General features: G+C 47.4%; 1 protein-coding gene across 1 annotated transcript in view; it reads right to left on the minus strand.

Annotated features, from left to right (window-relative positions):
• osp (myosin phosphatase Rho interacting protein outspread) overlaps nucleotides 1-13988 on the minus strand; it is a 114405-nt gene that overhangs the window by 21669 nt on the left and 78748 nt on the right. Inside the window, exons 9-14 of the mRNA XM_077635097.1 lie at nucleotides 11652-11887; nucleotides 10584-10685; nucleotides 8104-8313; nucleotides 6724-7085; nucleotides 3504-3663; nucleotides 158-2710 (exon numbers count right to left, since the gene is read on the minus strand). Coding sequence (XP_077491223.1) covers nucleotides 158-2710; nucleotides 3504-3663; nucleotides 6724-7085; nucleotides 8104-8313; nucleotides 10584-10685; nucleotides 11652-11887 — 3623 coding nt within the window. The remainder of the gene's footprint in view (nucleotides 1-157; nucleotides 2711-3503; nucleotides 3664-6723; nucleotides 7086-8103; nucleotides 8314-10583; nucleotides 10686-11651; nucleotides 11888-13988) is intronic.

Below are 13988 nucleotides of genomic sequence, written 5' to 3' on the forward strand. Positions count from 1 at the left end.
TTTACTGAACATATGAATTTCAAATAGCATACATACTTTTCGTTACCCCTTGTGATTCATATCTTCGAGATTCTACTGTATTCCAATGGCTTGTGCTAACTTACTCAAAGTTTACAACCGTGGAAAAAGCAGATTCAAGAAGGTGGCACAAACACACCTTGAGCAGACGCTCGCAGTCCCGCTGAGTGGCATCCAGACGGTCTTGAAGTGCCAACACTCGCTGCCGGTGACCTTCTCGCTCTTCGCGCAGCCTCACGCCCAGTCGCTGCAAGGCGTCAGTCACGTCCGCAGTCGAGTTCACGCAAGCACCCGCTGCGTGCAGCTCGACCCCGCACAGATCTTCCACTACGAGGCACTGCGTCAACCATAACCGCAGCAGAGATGGAGCACCCTCCACAAGCGCCGCCGCCCCGTTGCACAGCTCCTCAGCTGCTTCATCAACTTCTGCGTCTACAGGCTGAGAGCCTGCGGCCTGCCCGTCTCGAAGCACAGCCTTTTCACAGTGTCGAACCACCTCTTCGATGTGCGGCACGTAAGCTCGAAGAACGGCTGCGATGAAGTTTGCAGTCGCAAGGTCGCGGACAACGGGAACCAGCTCTCTGTTGAGAACGTCGCGCGGAAGATTCGCAGAGCAGTAGCTCTCCAGCTCCGATAGACATGACGTCCGCAGTTCGGCGCGCACCTTCAAGAATTCCTGTCGCATGGCACCCTCGAGCTGCCTCAAGAGCGCCGCCTTCTTGGCCGCAGCTGCCGAAATGGTCCCTGAGGTTGAGCACAGGCTCTGGCAGAGGCTGTCGCTCACGTGAGTTCGTGCAGCTGCCAAAGCTTCCATGACTGCGCCCAGAACGGCTTCCTGTTCAGTCACGTTCTGAAGAGCATCTGGCTCCAGGTCTGAGGTCGGGTGGACATCGAGGCACTCGGACAACCTTCGCAGGACGAGCGTTTGCCGGCTTTTGTTGAAGCGCTCCAAAGCGCCACCCACTGACTTCAGGCGTGACGAGAGTTCCTCTAGCTCAGCAGCGACAACCTCCGTATCGCGTGAACTCTCCTGCTCTGCGAGTGTCTGGCAGCGACCCACAGCTTCCTCTGCCAATGGGTCCCACGACTTGTCGTTTTCGGAGGTGACTAGCCTGAGGTCGTGTGAGCAAGCTACTTGGTCAAGCCTCTCCTCGAATGCGAACAGGACGAGCGACGTCTCTCTGAGGTGTGTGGCCATATTTCCAAGAAAGCGGGCATTGAAGCCTGCAGCGATGGTAAGCTTTGACCCGATGTCTTGCAACAGCGCCAGGTTCCTCGCAAAACGCTCTTTGTGGTCCCCTTCTGAACTTGAGTCCCTAGTCCCTACCCGGTCAACAAGAGCTTTTGGAAAGGAACCCATTACACCAGCTTCACGGAGCGATATCAGTGCTTCGTGCAGCCACCCAAGGAGAGAATCAAGCCTCGAGTCCAAGGATTCTAGACACTCCTTGTAGCTTGCTGGAAAGGCCTCACCCCCGTGCTCTGGGAGACGCAGGTCTGTGACACTTGTTGCCAGAGATAAGCTGCTCCACCCATCAACAACCCCGTTCCCATCAGGGGCTTCCGTTTGAAGGCATATCCGAGGGCGTGCCATTGGTTTTGGCTGCTCCAGTGCTGACTGAAGCCTCTGGTCCATGAGCTGAACACGAAGCAGCAGACTCTGCTGGTCACCTGAGAGGCTGTCCAGTGATGACCTCCGACCCGTGGGTGTATCTGTCGCGGGGTCGTCTGGTGCAGATGCGTCAGAAGCAGCCTCATTCACAGGGCCCTGGAAAGCCTCTTCCAGGAGTGCAAGCTTGTGTTCCAGGTGAGTCAATTTGACTTCAAGTTCTTTCGAAGGGCTCGCAGCTGCTGCTGCGGCCGCAGCGGCAGCCTCTTTGCCTTTCAGAGAGAGCCGCCGTTTCTCCTGCTTGGAGTCGGCACGAGCCAGCCTCTGCCGCAACTGCCGCTGTGCCTTTTCTGACAGGGCGAGTTTTGCCGTGAGGTCGTCGATGCGTGCAGTCATGAGTGCCAGCTGCGAGGCATGCATCTCCTCCGCATTCTTCGCATCTCGCTTGAGGGCAAGGCAGCGGAGTTCAAGGTCGTCAAAGGCATCCTGCGACCTCTTGAGCTCGCGCCGGAGCACCCATGCCTCCTCTGCTGCTCTCGCCAGCTTCCCTTCCGTCTCCATGGCCGCCGAGCGCCTCAGCGCACGGGTCGTTGCTTCAACCCGGCGGCTGTTCTCTGAAATCAGGGCTTCAAGCTCTCCCCAGACGTGCCGCAGGCTCTCTGCACTTGCCGTTAGTCCTTCTTCCGCAGTCTTCCGCAGCCGTTCTTTCAACCCATTCAACTTTTCCACACTGACGGAGAGGAACGTCTCAAGGGCCTCAAGCGAACGCACTAGCACTTCGTCATTGGGCAGCCCTCTGACGAGGAAGCTTGGGGCTCCGTGCGGTGCGCTCCTCAGTTGGCCCAGCTCGCGGTCGCGTGCCCTCAGCTGGTCCTCCAGTTCGGAGCAGCGAGATTCCAGCTTCTTGGTTCGCAGCTCCCGCAGTGATGATGACCGGCGAGATGTTCGTGACACGGGGGGCCGCCGAGCAGATGCCGGAGTGGCATCGGTCACAGTGGAGCTGGTAGAGGTAGCATCCTCAGCTTTCGAAGGCGTTGCAGAACGGCTCATGTCAGCAGGCTTGGAGTCCACAACGTCCACACTCTGGTCAAGAGCAGAAAATAAGCAGTCACACTGCTGCTGTTTTGATAACGAAGATGCTGTGATTTGTACACATTCTCATTGTTGATTTGATTTTCCCACGACTTGCCAAGGACATGTTTGTACTCAAGTGTAAAGACCATCAGGCTGCAGAAAGCTTTTCGCGGAGTGATTTTCCGGCCAATGTATGCGAATAAAATTATCATTCCAGTAACTTGATAAATACATAGAAAAACCGAGATATGACAAAACTGAGAAGGTCTTAATTTTTCTTTGCATAGGTTTCTGCTACATGCAGTTTTCACATGAAGACTCATAACGAAAAACTAAAATGAACAATAAATACTAATGAACTCACTCGACAAACAGTTATAGTCCACTTTGCTTACTTGAGGCCAAAAAAATGAATAAACATTCCGAGATAGACAGTTTTGTAAGAAGCGAAATATCAAAATTTACAATGTACTAATCATGCATTATTGAAACTGAAAACTTACATCTAGCTTTATTTTGTGATGAAAACTTCGTTACACTAACCAAACAATAATAAAAGGAGCCTGCACAGCAACACAGCAGTGCAAAAAACATAGCCAGTAAAGAACACACGAGCCTACAGTGAACAACAGCATAGAAAACGAGACTGTGGCAACACCCACCACCAAAGCACACACAAAGCATTCAGTCTCCAGTTTAACACACCTTAAAGTACTCCTTTTTCATTCAACATTGCTGCATTATTATTAAATGTGTTCTTTGGTACGAGCCCAAAATGGCTTTTCTCTTCAAAGCCACTCACCACGGCAGGATCCCAGCTGCTCGAACGGTCACTGTGAGCCACTTCGTCCGGTTCATTTGAGGAACCAGTGGGCTCACCACCCTGAGTTGGCTGCGGTGACCGAAGTCGCCGACTTTGCCGAGACCGCGAGTTTGACCTGGACCTCGCTCGCTCCTTTACCCTGCATGGCACAAAAAACCACGAAGCACATAAGGGGGAGAAAACGTCACCAATGAGGACAACCAAATGTAGAGCAGATCGCAGAACATTAATCCATTCAAAATATGCATATTTTCCATTTTATTGGTAAATATGTCCAAGTTTGAAATATCAGCTTACTATTACAATCAGAAATATTTCTTTTCTGCAGTTTACTGCTGAGGCCCTTGCAATTATTGCTGCATTTGTGCAGTGCAGAAAACAGTTTTTTTCTTATACCCAACAACCTGAATGTACTCGTATTCTCAAACCACAGAAGTCAAACTTGCAGCATCAAGCATGACACCATACCAGGAAGTTGCGCATCACACACAACAACAATACTAAGGCGTTTTTATATGTTTATCATTTTTAAAACTTTGTGCTTTGTACTCTATTGCTTATATATCAACTTCAGAAACTGTTCAAAGACTCAAAGCATCTTGCCACGAGATATGGGAACAGGAATTTTCAGAAATCATTTGTCAATATCAGCTCACTTCTTAAAGGATCCCTGAAAAGGGTGTTCGAGGTTGTCTATAAAATGCTCGCATTATGTAAAGTACAGGCCAATGAGCGTTCATGCCGTGTACAAGACCTCAAAAGCGAGCCGATAATTTACAATACAATTTTTAAAACTCCTGCCTCCGCGCCTAGTGGCGACCTATGGTGCTGGGCTTCCACCCGAATCTGCGCTTGTTACGTCAGCATCCACACTCGTTACGTCATGTAGCGCTCGTTCCATCAGCAGTGGACTGCTAGCATTGGCTCGCGCGCGTCGGCAGCCAGCAGAGGGGGCAAGTGCGAGGGGCCGACGGAGGAGCACCGAAATTTCAGCGTGCAATAAGTAAAGAGAGGAGAGAGAAAGGCGCGAAGACACGAAAATTCAAATTTTGACTACAGATAACTCGGCTTCCACAAAACGTGTCTAAAAAATTCTTGGTGGAGGATATTTGTGAAGTGGCTTTCTTTAGCATCCTAGGCATATCGCATGTGAGACTCCCTCTGACAGCCCCTTTAAGACTTCTATATGACATCAAACGCTCAACAGTGCGGGTGTGTGGCTATGGCTACTGTCGCGTTGCGGTGATAGCAGTCCAGCAGTTTTTTAAGGGAATTCTTTATTATGCTGACCTGCGCCCACAAAGAACTGCACAACTTGAGGGCGGCGATAGAAATAAATACACTCAGCTGTCGTTGAAGAAAAGAATCACTGCTGCTCTCGGCCATGCTCATTTTAAATCTGGCTCACAACCTTCAAGAGAAAGCGCTAAGAGCAGCTACAGTAATCTCGAACAATGTAGAAGCAGTTGTGTGTGGCTGCAATCATTCGAGGTAAAGCCGGTCACATCTCTTGCCACAAACAAAGTGATAAAGCTGCATGCAGATAGCTTTCAGCATGAACAAACAAACAGTACAACGCTTCATGGCAATATTTTGAAATTTCTAATAGTTCGCGAATAGTACTTACTGTTTAATTCAATTCGATATGCATCTATTTTCACTATTCGAAGCATTCGAACCTCCTAAACACCCAGAAATTATGAAATTCCTCTTCAACTGAGCTCATAGCCAAACGTCGCAACGTATCCAAACAGCGCTCGCACTAGCTCGCACTTGCCACAGGAATTACCGTATAAACCCATGTAAGGGCCGCACCTTTTTTTTTGCGTGGTCTTGATGGGCCCTTAGGCGGGACTGGTGCTTTTATGTAAAATTTTTCTGTAAAATTTTCCCATGGAGCCTCGATAACACTTGCCTCTTTTATGCAGTGGCACGCATTTCTATAAAGAATCAGCACAGCCTCGGTAAATCCTTTAAATATATATAATGCACTGAAAGTATGGATGGCCGGACAAGCACCTGATGATCGGTACTAACTAACCGTCCGAGTAAAATAGGTTTCACTTCACTGGCAAACGCCACAGGATTCTAAATTACCAAGATCCACCGAAAATCTAGACACTCATCTGGCAGTAATGACGCCTTAGCCGACAGTTCGGAGCGGCACTCCACGTGTGCAGCCCATGCCCATCAATGTGAGGTGACCTTTGCCTGGCCTGCTTTTCTGTGCGGCGTTTCACTGTCGACAGCCTTGCGGAGACCAATGCAACATTCATTTTGATATGAGGTTGTCACATAATGGTAAACTGGTAACAATGTTTGACCTTTTATGGTAAACTATAACTAGATTCAAAGCACTTTCGCTGCGGTTTCTATGTGAAGTACGTTGAGTCTAGTGTGCCTAGCGCTGGTGTGCAAGCCTGGCGTGTCGTCGCAAGAAAATACGCCACTAGCTTAACTTTTAGTCCCTTCCGGCATGAATGCCGAGTGCACAAGATGAGTTAGTAGCGCTGAGGCACCGTGCTTTCATGGTTCCAGGCAAAGTCCGAGGCATGAGACGACATGCATACCTCACCTTTTACAGGTATCCTAAATTATGCTCATCATAAGCGAAAGCAAAATTTGTAACAGATCCATTTCTTTTCATTGCTGCACTTTGTGGAAAACTGTTCGTTTTTAATGTAAATTATGTGTACTGATATTCAAAACTGTTCAGAAATAACTTGGACTGATATTCGAAACTGTTCCAATATATATGTATTCACTTCAACCCAAAAATCCGAGTATTTGCACACCACTGCTCAATAGCCTTTATTCTACACATTCTACAGCCACCTTGAAAACTGTGGCAAAGACCCTTTAATGTAGCCTTGATTATATGATTTCTACAGAATATTTTACCATAGTACTTCTAAAGTGTCTCCCTCATCCAAAGTTCTGTAAGCTTTACACTTATTCGTGTTCAGTGGCATTCCGAGCAAGTTTCTTATTGTTCCTCCTTTGCTCTTACAATGGTGTCTAACAACTGCCTTCAAAGGTCTACCATTTTTACCTCACAGCTGTGCAGATCACAGCTTTGAAAAAAAAAAAAAAATAAAGAATGTCCATCCAAACGCCTTTAGAATGCATGCTTGAAACAAGGGCTACTCAACGATGACACAATGACAGTGTAGAAAAACGCGAAGAGAGCAGATCATACCTCGATATAGCGGTGCGGTTGAGTGGCGGCGACGGTGGAAGAGTCCGTGAAGGGTCCTCAACAATGTCCTCTTCATCCTCGTCAACGATGGAAAAATACTCGGAGTGGTCGTCACTCGACGAGGTCTCATGCGGAGGCCGTCCCTCCAGTGAAGCCAGAAGGGGTGCAGCGGTTGAAGATGGCGGTGCCGTATTTGTCACTGCCGCCGTCGTTGCTGCCACCCCGGGCACAGGAGCCGTATCTTTGGCAAGGATGCTGCTCACGCTGCTGCGATTCCGCACCGCCTGGCGAATCGCTTGCACCCAGTTGGTCCGGATCCCAGCAGTCACAGCACAGAGGACCACATCGTCTGCCTCCCAGAGCTGGTCGCACGTACCGAGACAAAAAGAGAGAGTAGACAAGGAATGTAATACACATCCCCTTTGACGACCCAAACTTTTTTCACTCAGACTAATTCCAAAAAGAGAAATTTCAATGGTTTACAGCCAACTTTCAAAGTCATTCTGCCTGCCAGAGAAAGTGTTCATCATCATCATCAGCCTGACTGCGCCCACTGCAGGGCAAAAGCCTCTCCCATGTCTCTCCAATTAACCCTGTCCTTTACCAGTTGCAGCCACCGTATGCCCGCAAACTTAATCTCATCCACGCACCAAACTTTCTGCCGCCCCCTGCTACGCTTGCCTTCTCATGGAATCCACTCCGTTACCCTTAAGGCCCAGCGGTTATCTTGCCTTCGCATTACATGCCCTGCCCAAGCCCATTTCTTCCTCTTGATTTTGACTAGGAAGCCATTAACCCACGTTTGTTCCCTCACCCACTCTGCCCACCTGGCAAAGTGGATTTAAGAATTATAAAGCAACAATAACTAAGATTAAATCTAAGTACCTAGTCAGAAGTGCTTTGCAACCGATAACGTTATTCTAAGTTGTGTCTATTTCCACACAGATGTCCAACTTCTCAACAGACACAGTCCTCACAAGCACATTTGCCTTTAAAGGGATTGACATTTGGAAATGCTGTATACTATCTGAATTGTGAAACTCGGCATGAAACAGAGTGTCCCAGTTGGGATCGAAATCACTGCCATCAATATTCTTTTCTCAACACCGCAAACCGTCACATAAGGCACCCTAGTGATACCAATGAAAAGCTAAAAAAAAAGTGCAGAATGATGCACACATGGTGTAGTTCAGTGACTAAATTCTAACTCTATGTAGCCCAAATCCTCAGCATATGCATTTACTACCTTTTGTAGCGAGATATGTGCACTGTGTTGGTGAATCAACAATCATAGAAGAGTTTACTCCCAGTATACTACTATTTCAGCAGCAACAGCCAGACTGATATCGCCAAACAAACTGACAAGATGGTACGACTCACTGTGATGACAAAGGCATAGTTCCGGTCCAGGTCGACCTCCTTAACCTCACGGACCATGCGGAGGTCCAAGGTGGCGCTCAGGTCACCGGAGTCCTCTGCCGAGGGGTCATCGAAGTGCGCCAGCGAAGCGTTTCGAAGGACGAACCAGTGCTTCGACCACTCGCCATCCATGCCGAGTCGCATCAGCCAGCCCTTCTTCACAAACAGATCCTGCGTCATGTGGATTGTCAGGTGCTCATGAGGAATATTCAGTTAAGTATGTGTCAAGAAAATCGCGTACACATTTCGCAAGAGCAACTGCGAAAAATTACGACGCATGCACTTATAAGTCTGCCTCAGTGCCATGCGTGGCTACCTGTGGCAGAGTGAAAGGCATATCGTGCACCTGCAAGCAGAGCTGGTAAGTACCACGTCGCAGAAGCGAGGTGAAAGAGAAAATGAAAATGGGTGGTCATGTGATCTCTGAGCCTTTTGCTGCGTTGACCCGACAACTTTGGAGCACTTGGAGCCACATCAAACGACGACAAACAGAAAAAGAAAAAGAAAAGAAAAGCAGCTGCTGTGGATGAAAGAAAAAAAAAGATGGCCAATGCTGTTTCCGAGTAGGATCAAGACAGCTTGGGCCACACCATCACTCCATTAAGTGTTGTTATGCAAAGTACAACTGTTCTCTTTAACGCGATAACATTAGAACGGATGTTCGAAGCAAACCCCAATGTCCTGCAACAAAAATCCACATTGATCGAGAGGGTCATGATATCACAAACACATGACCTTGCACAGGTAATTCAAACACACGCAACGATCTCACAGTACATCAGTGATGGCAACGTCACTACAAAATTCCTCACTGGTCCACAGGGTTGCGACGTCACACGAAATTTAAATTTATTGAAACCTCAGATAAACTGCGAATATAAGGTTGCAACATGGCTCAAACTTATGAAAGGTAGGAATGTAAAGTAAATGAATTGCGCTGAAATTAAAATTGGAGTGAGGATGAAATTCAAACCTGACCCTTGGGTCGAGAGTCAGACACGCTACCCCTAGGCCATTGAGGCACGTTCGATGAACTTGGGTAAGGAAAGGTCTTGTGTGTCTTGTAAATACATTATTTTCCACTACTTAATCATGGCTGGCAGCAGAGGGCATTGCCGGCAGGCCAGCTGCACGCCACAGCAGCAGTAAGAGTGCACGGACAGTTTCCAGTGCTCAGTTCTGGAAACCACCAAAAATTTTTAAAAATAGGGGGGGGGGGGCACTTTGATTATCTAAACTGCGTAAGGCAAAAGCCTTTCCACGCGACTTTGGCTGCTACTGTTGCTGCCTCTGTGAATTATCATTACTAGTTATTAATTAGGTACTAATTACTATCACTTATTAATTACCAATTAATAAATCCAGCATTCTTTACCATCCATTCTGTCTTTTTTTTCACTATGCTGTGATGACTTCACTATGCTGTGATGACACCATCACTATGGTGTGATGACTTCCATTTTTGGCTATAATTAATTACTCTAAAATCATGAAACATTTCTAGGGTCATTTTTTCCTCCTCTATCTCAAGCAACCATTCTCTTTCTCCTATCTTTATTAGTTCCCAATAAACTAAGCGTCACGGATGGACGCACGGACACGATCTGGCCGCGAACATGAGCCATTAAAGGCTTTCGCCTTAAAAGAGGCTATATGCACGCGTAACAATATGGTGCATATCAAGTTGTGTACAGGGCCTCTAAACAGCATCGCATTCTTCTTGCTAAGGGTTTAATAAGGAGTTCCCAAAGCTTTTTAATTTTTTTTCAATTATCATCTGGCTGCAAGGTCACTACATTATTTCACATATCAGACATTTCAACACACCAGGTATGCTCACGCATGCTTTGTGAGAGATGCTCCTAATACGATAAACAAGTTTCTTTGGTTTCTTTAAGTTCATCTTATTAAACAGAGTCTGCTGTGTTCCCCAATCACTTGTATCATCAAAGCACTAATACTGGATGTTGCGAAGCATTGAGGCTACTTACAGCTTCAGCATTACTTAATGCACACAAAAAAAAAATGGTGGATAGCACTAGCTGCATAACTAAACTTTTAATCAAGTACTAAGGCTGGACAGTGCAGTCTAATCAGATTATAAAGGGGTTTAAAGATCACACTGTGCACTCCTTAGCGGCATACCGAAATAGCATCTACTAGTTCCATAACCTGAACCTTCAAACATTGCATAACACATAACTTGGGTATTAAGACGAGACATTTGAGAGCAGTCAGTTGATCTAAGGATATAGGCCAGACAGAAATAAAAGATCTAGAAAAGGAAGCAAAAAAGTGCAGGAAAACAAAAAACACTTACTCTGTTTCAAGCACTCAACATTTTATTGCAATTAAGCTACACTGCAGCACTCGCCTAATGCAGCGTTCAAGTCAATGAAGTCACGAGAGAGGTATGCATGATCAGGTCACAGGTGCCATACCTCAGGCAAGCTGTCTCCCATGAGCTGGCCAATGCCCCCATCGCACGCCGCAGCATCCAGCGCACCGCTGCCCTGCCCACAGCCATCGGGCACACCTCGTGGCTGCAAGATAGTTCAAGCCATCATTGGATCAGTCAAAGGATCTGTCAAAACCACCGCCAATCTGCCACGCTGCCAGAAGCAGGTTCAAGTGCAACATGATTGGCACTCAATAGCCTAGCATAACGTGGTGCTGTGCAGAGATAGTCATCTGCGCTTATTTGTACGGATACCTATGGCACCTTGACAGGTGCTGGTAGCCAGGTGGGTGGAGGAAAGAAACAACGTTACAGCACAGATGACACCTCCGAGTCAGTTTCACACCTACAACAAGAAACAAGAAAACAGTACAATTGCTTACCTCATATCTGCACCTTTCAATCACCTAATAGCACAATAACTGGGATAAAGCTCAGTAAACCCCTACTAAACCACGAAATCATTCGTTCTTTTCAAAACTTCAGCGAGTGCTTGGACGAAAACAAGGAACGGTATAAAACAAAGTGTTAGCGTTGAAAATCATGCTCGAAGCTCTGAGGCATTCAATGTTCGGGCCATATGGAGATAATTTTCACTGAGAACGAACTACCTAGTTTTTGGGTGCAGATGGAGTAAGAGCGATTCGCCCTACCAACCGCGTATCATATCGTCACATGTAATTCCTGCTTCTCGAAGTCTGGATGAGTTGCAGGATGAAATTGTAGCAAGAGGTAAAACAAAGTGCAGGAGGTGCCAGCTGCGGCACTTAAGTTCAGTTGCAGCGAAATACACTTGTGTTCACTTTAGTTCTATGGCGAACTACTTTTTGGGCGCGGACCTAGCCTGCGCGGACGCGCAGGCTAAGTGCACCTGTGCACAAACTTTGGCAGCATTGCCCGCTATGTATGAAACGAAGTATAGTTTTCTTTGCCCACACAGAAATGAAGGTAAAAGCGTGACTATTCCTCCAAGGTGGTTCTTTTGCCACTTCTTCGTGTTGCCACATTCTGCCCCAATTCTGGTTGACCCCACAAGAGGGCGCCGTCTCACCAGGTGCTTCTCGTGAGAGCTCCCGCCACCGGGCAGCACCACGTTCCACTGAGGCAAGTCACGGCAGGGTGGTGAGTGGGGTATGGCGCAGCCGCCGTCACCACCATCCCTCCGCGAGTTCTCATCCGACCGCCACGATGACCGACTGTCCTGGTGGAGCAGGTTAGGTGATGGCGGCAGGCTCTTGATGTCATTCTGCCACCGGTTCAGCAGAAGCTGTTGGGCCATGGTTACGTCTGGCAAAGAAATAAAAAAAAAAGAGGAACTGCATTCCACCTTTCTGACATGTACAAATGTATGATGCGCGCATCTGAGTGACAATTACCCCTAGTCATCTCACGGCACCAAAATGAGTCTTGAACTTCTTTTGCACAGCTGGTATTCCAGTTCTGTTGAATTTTAACAGTTCCTTGAAGGCCTGTGCTCAGACATCAACCCAAAAGGCGAGTGATTCAGGGAATATACAACGACGTAGGGCTTGTGTGGTCAAATATTTCAGCCAAACTGCACGCACGGTCACAGCAGGCATAAACAAAAAAAAAGGTCATGAGTACATCCGCTATTTCATGACTGCTGCCATCAAGTATGCCACATCCAGCAAGACCTATACCACATGTAATAACACGTGCAATAATAGCCTCATATGCAACACCAACTACTAGACGTAAATCAGGCCTAACCAGCAACAGCTGCATGTCATTCTTCCAAGCTGCTGCGGACATAAATAAGTGTGAGCAGTTAAAAAAGAAATAAAAATAATGTTGCCCAGCCTTCACCGCACAAAGCACAATGGGCTAGCTGCTACAGACAAAGTAGTGCGGGCAGGTTAAAAAAGAAATAAAAATAATGGTGTCCAGCCCGCACCACCTAAAGCTGCTACAGACAACATGAATATAAAGATCCCCAGGTGGTCGAAATTATTCCAGAGCCCTCCACTACGGCACCTCTTACTGCTTCACTTTCTCCAGTGCAGTTAACAAAACATGGGGCCCATGTGCGCTCCACAAGGCAAACCCACGGCAAACAAGTGCGGGCCATGTGGTAGCAAGAACTGTGTCCATCATCCGCTGGAAGGATGCAGGAGCCGAGCACAGGCCGAAAGGGAGCACCCAGAATTCGCACAGACCGTCCGGTATGATAAAAGCAGTCTTTTCCCAGTCGTGTCACATCGAACATCTGCTGACCATCCGCTGTCTTTGTATGACCGACCGCAAGCCCAAGGTGGTGAAGGCAGCCACCTCACGCAGTAGCTCGCCTCCTTGCTAGAGCGCGTCCACAAGTGAGCATGTGTGTGACTGAGTGTGCACAAAGGAGCAGAGTCATGTGTATGAATCAGATTCTTCCGACGTGGTCACTTAATCTTTTGGTACACCACACTTTTTACCCTACCGGAGAAAGGCCTCCCTAGACACCGTTTAGTGCATAAAAAACATGTTCAGCCCTGCGTAGAGACTGCCCATTTTCCTTTCTGCCACATAAACAAATTGTTAAATTTTCTCATCATTGGCCTCGCTGGCCATCTCCCAATGTTCCACTTCCAGGTGCCTGGCATCTCGCCCAGTCCGTCACTACCGTAATTTTTTTACCGTAGTAGAACCCAAACCTGGTCACAATGGGTTTCTCTTTTAGAACTGCCAAATTTACGACAGCAGCCAATTATTGTGGCTGGACACTACACTCAAATAGTGTTAGTTGTGCTATAGAGTGAACTGTAGTCATGTTCTCGTTGTGGAGAGAATCAAGGGGCTGCTAAGTGAGTTATTTTTGTAGGTTTAAGATAAAAGTTGTTGAATATGCTCTCCACCCCAGAAACCATGCCGAGAAGTGCGTTTTGTTTTATTTAGGAGAGTCGCACTAGGCGAAGTACATATCTATCCCACCAGCCCACTTTCTGTTCCATCTTTACAACTTCACACTTTTTCGCAAAATATTTTACCCCATGCAATAAACGCATCCCCTTAAATTTTTCAGATTTTTTGGGGGGTTAAAAGAAAGAGGTGTACTCATTATACGGGTAAATACGGTACTCCTTGAGGTGCACTCTTGAAGTACGTTCAATGCAACACCGCTGTTGTGCTCGCAATCACGCTGGTGTACATGACCACGTCCATGCATATGACCTTGCTTGTGCAAATGACCATGCACACTACATGGCCATGCCAATGCACACGACCTTGCCTGTGCACATTACCTTGCCGGTGCAGATGACCTTGCCTGCGAACATGACCATGACTGTGCGCATGACCTTGCTAACGCACATGACCTTGCCTATGCAAATTACCTTGTCTATGCATGTGACCACGCCTGTGCACATTGCCGTGCCTATGCACATGACCT

The sequence above is a fragment of the Amblyomma americanum genome, chromosome 8, assembly GCF_052857255.1.
Source record: "Amblyomma americanum isolate KBUSLIRL-KWMA chromosome 8, ASM5285725v1, whole genome shotgun sequence".
Classification (NCBI taxonomy): domain Eukaryota; kingdom Metazoa; phylum Arthropoda; class Arachnida; order Ixodida; family Ixodidae; genus Amblyomma; species Amblyomma americanum.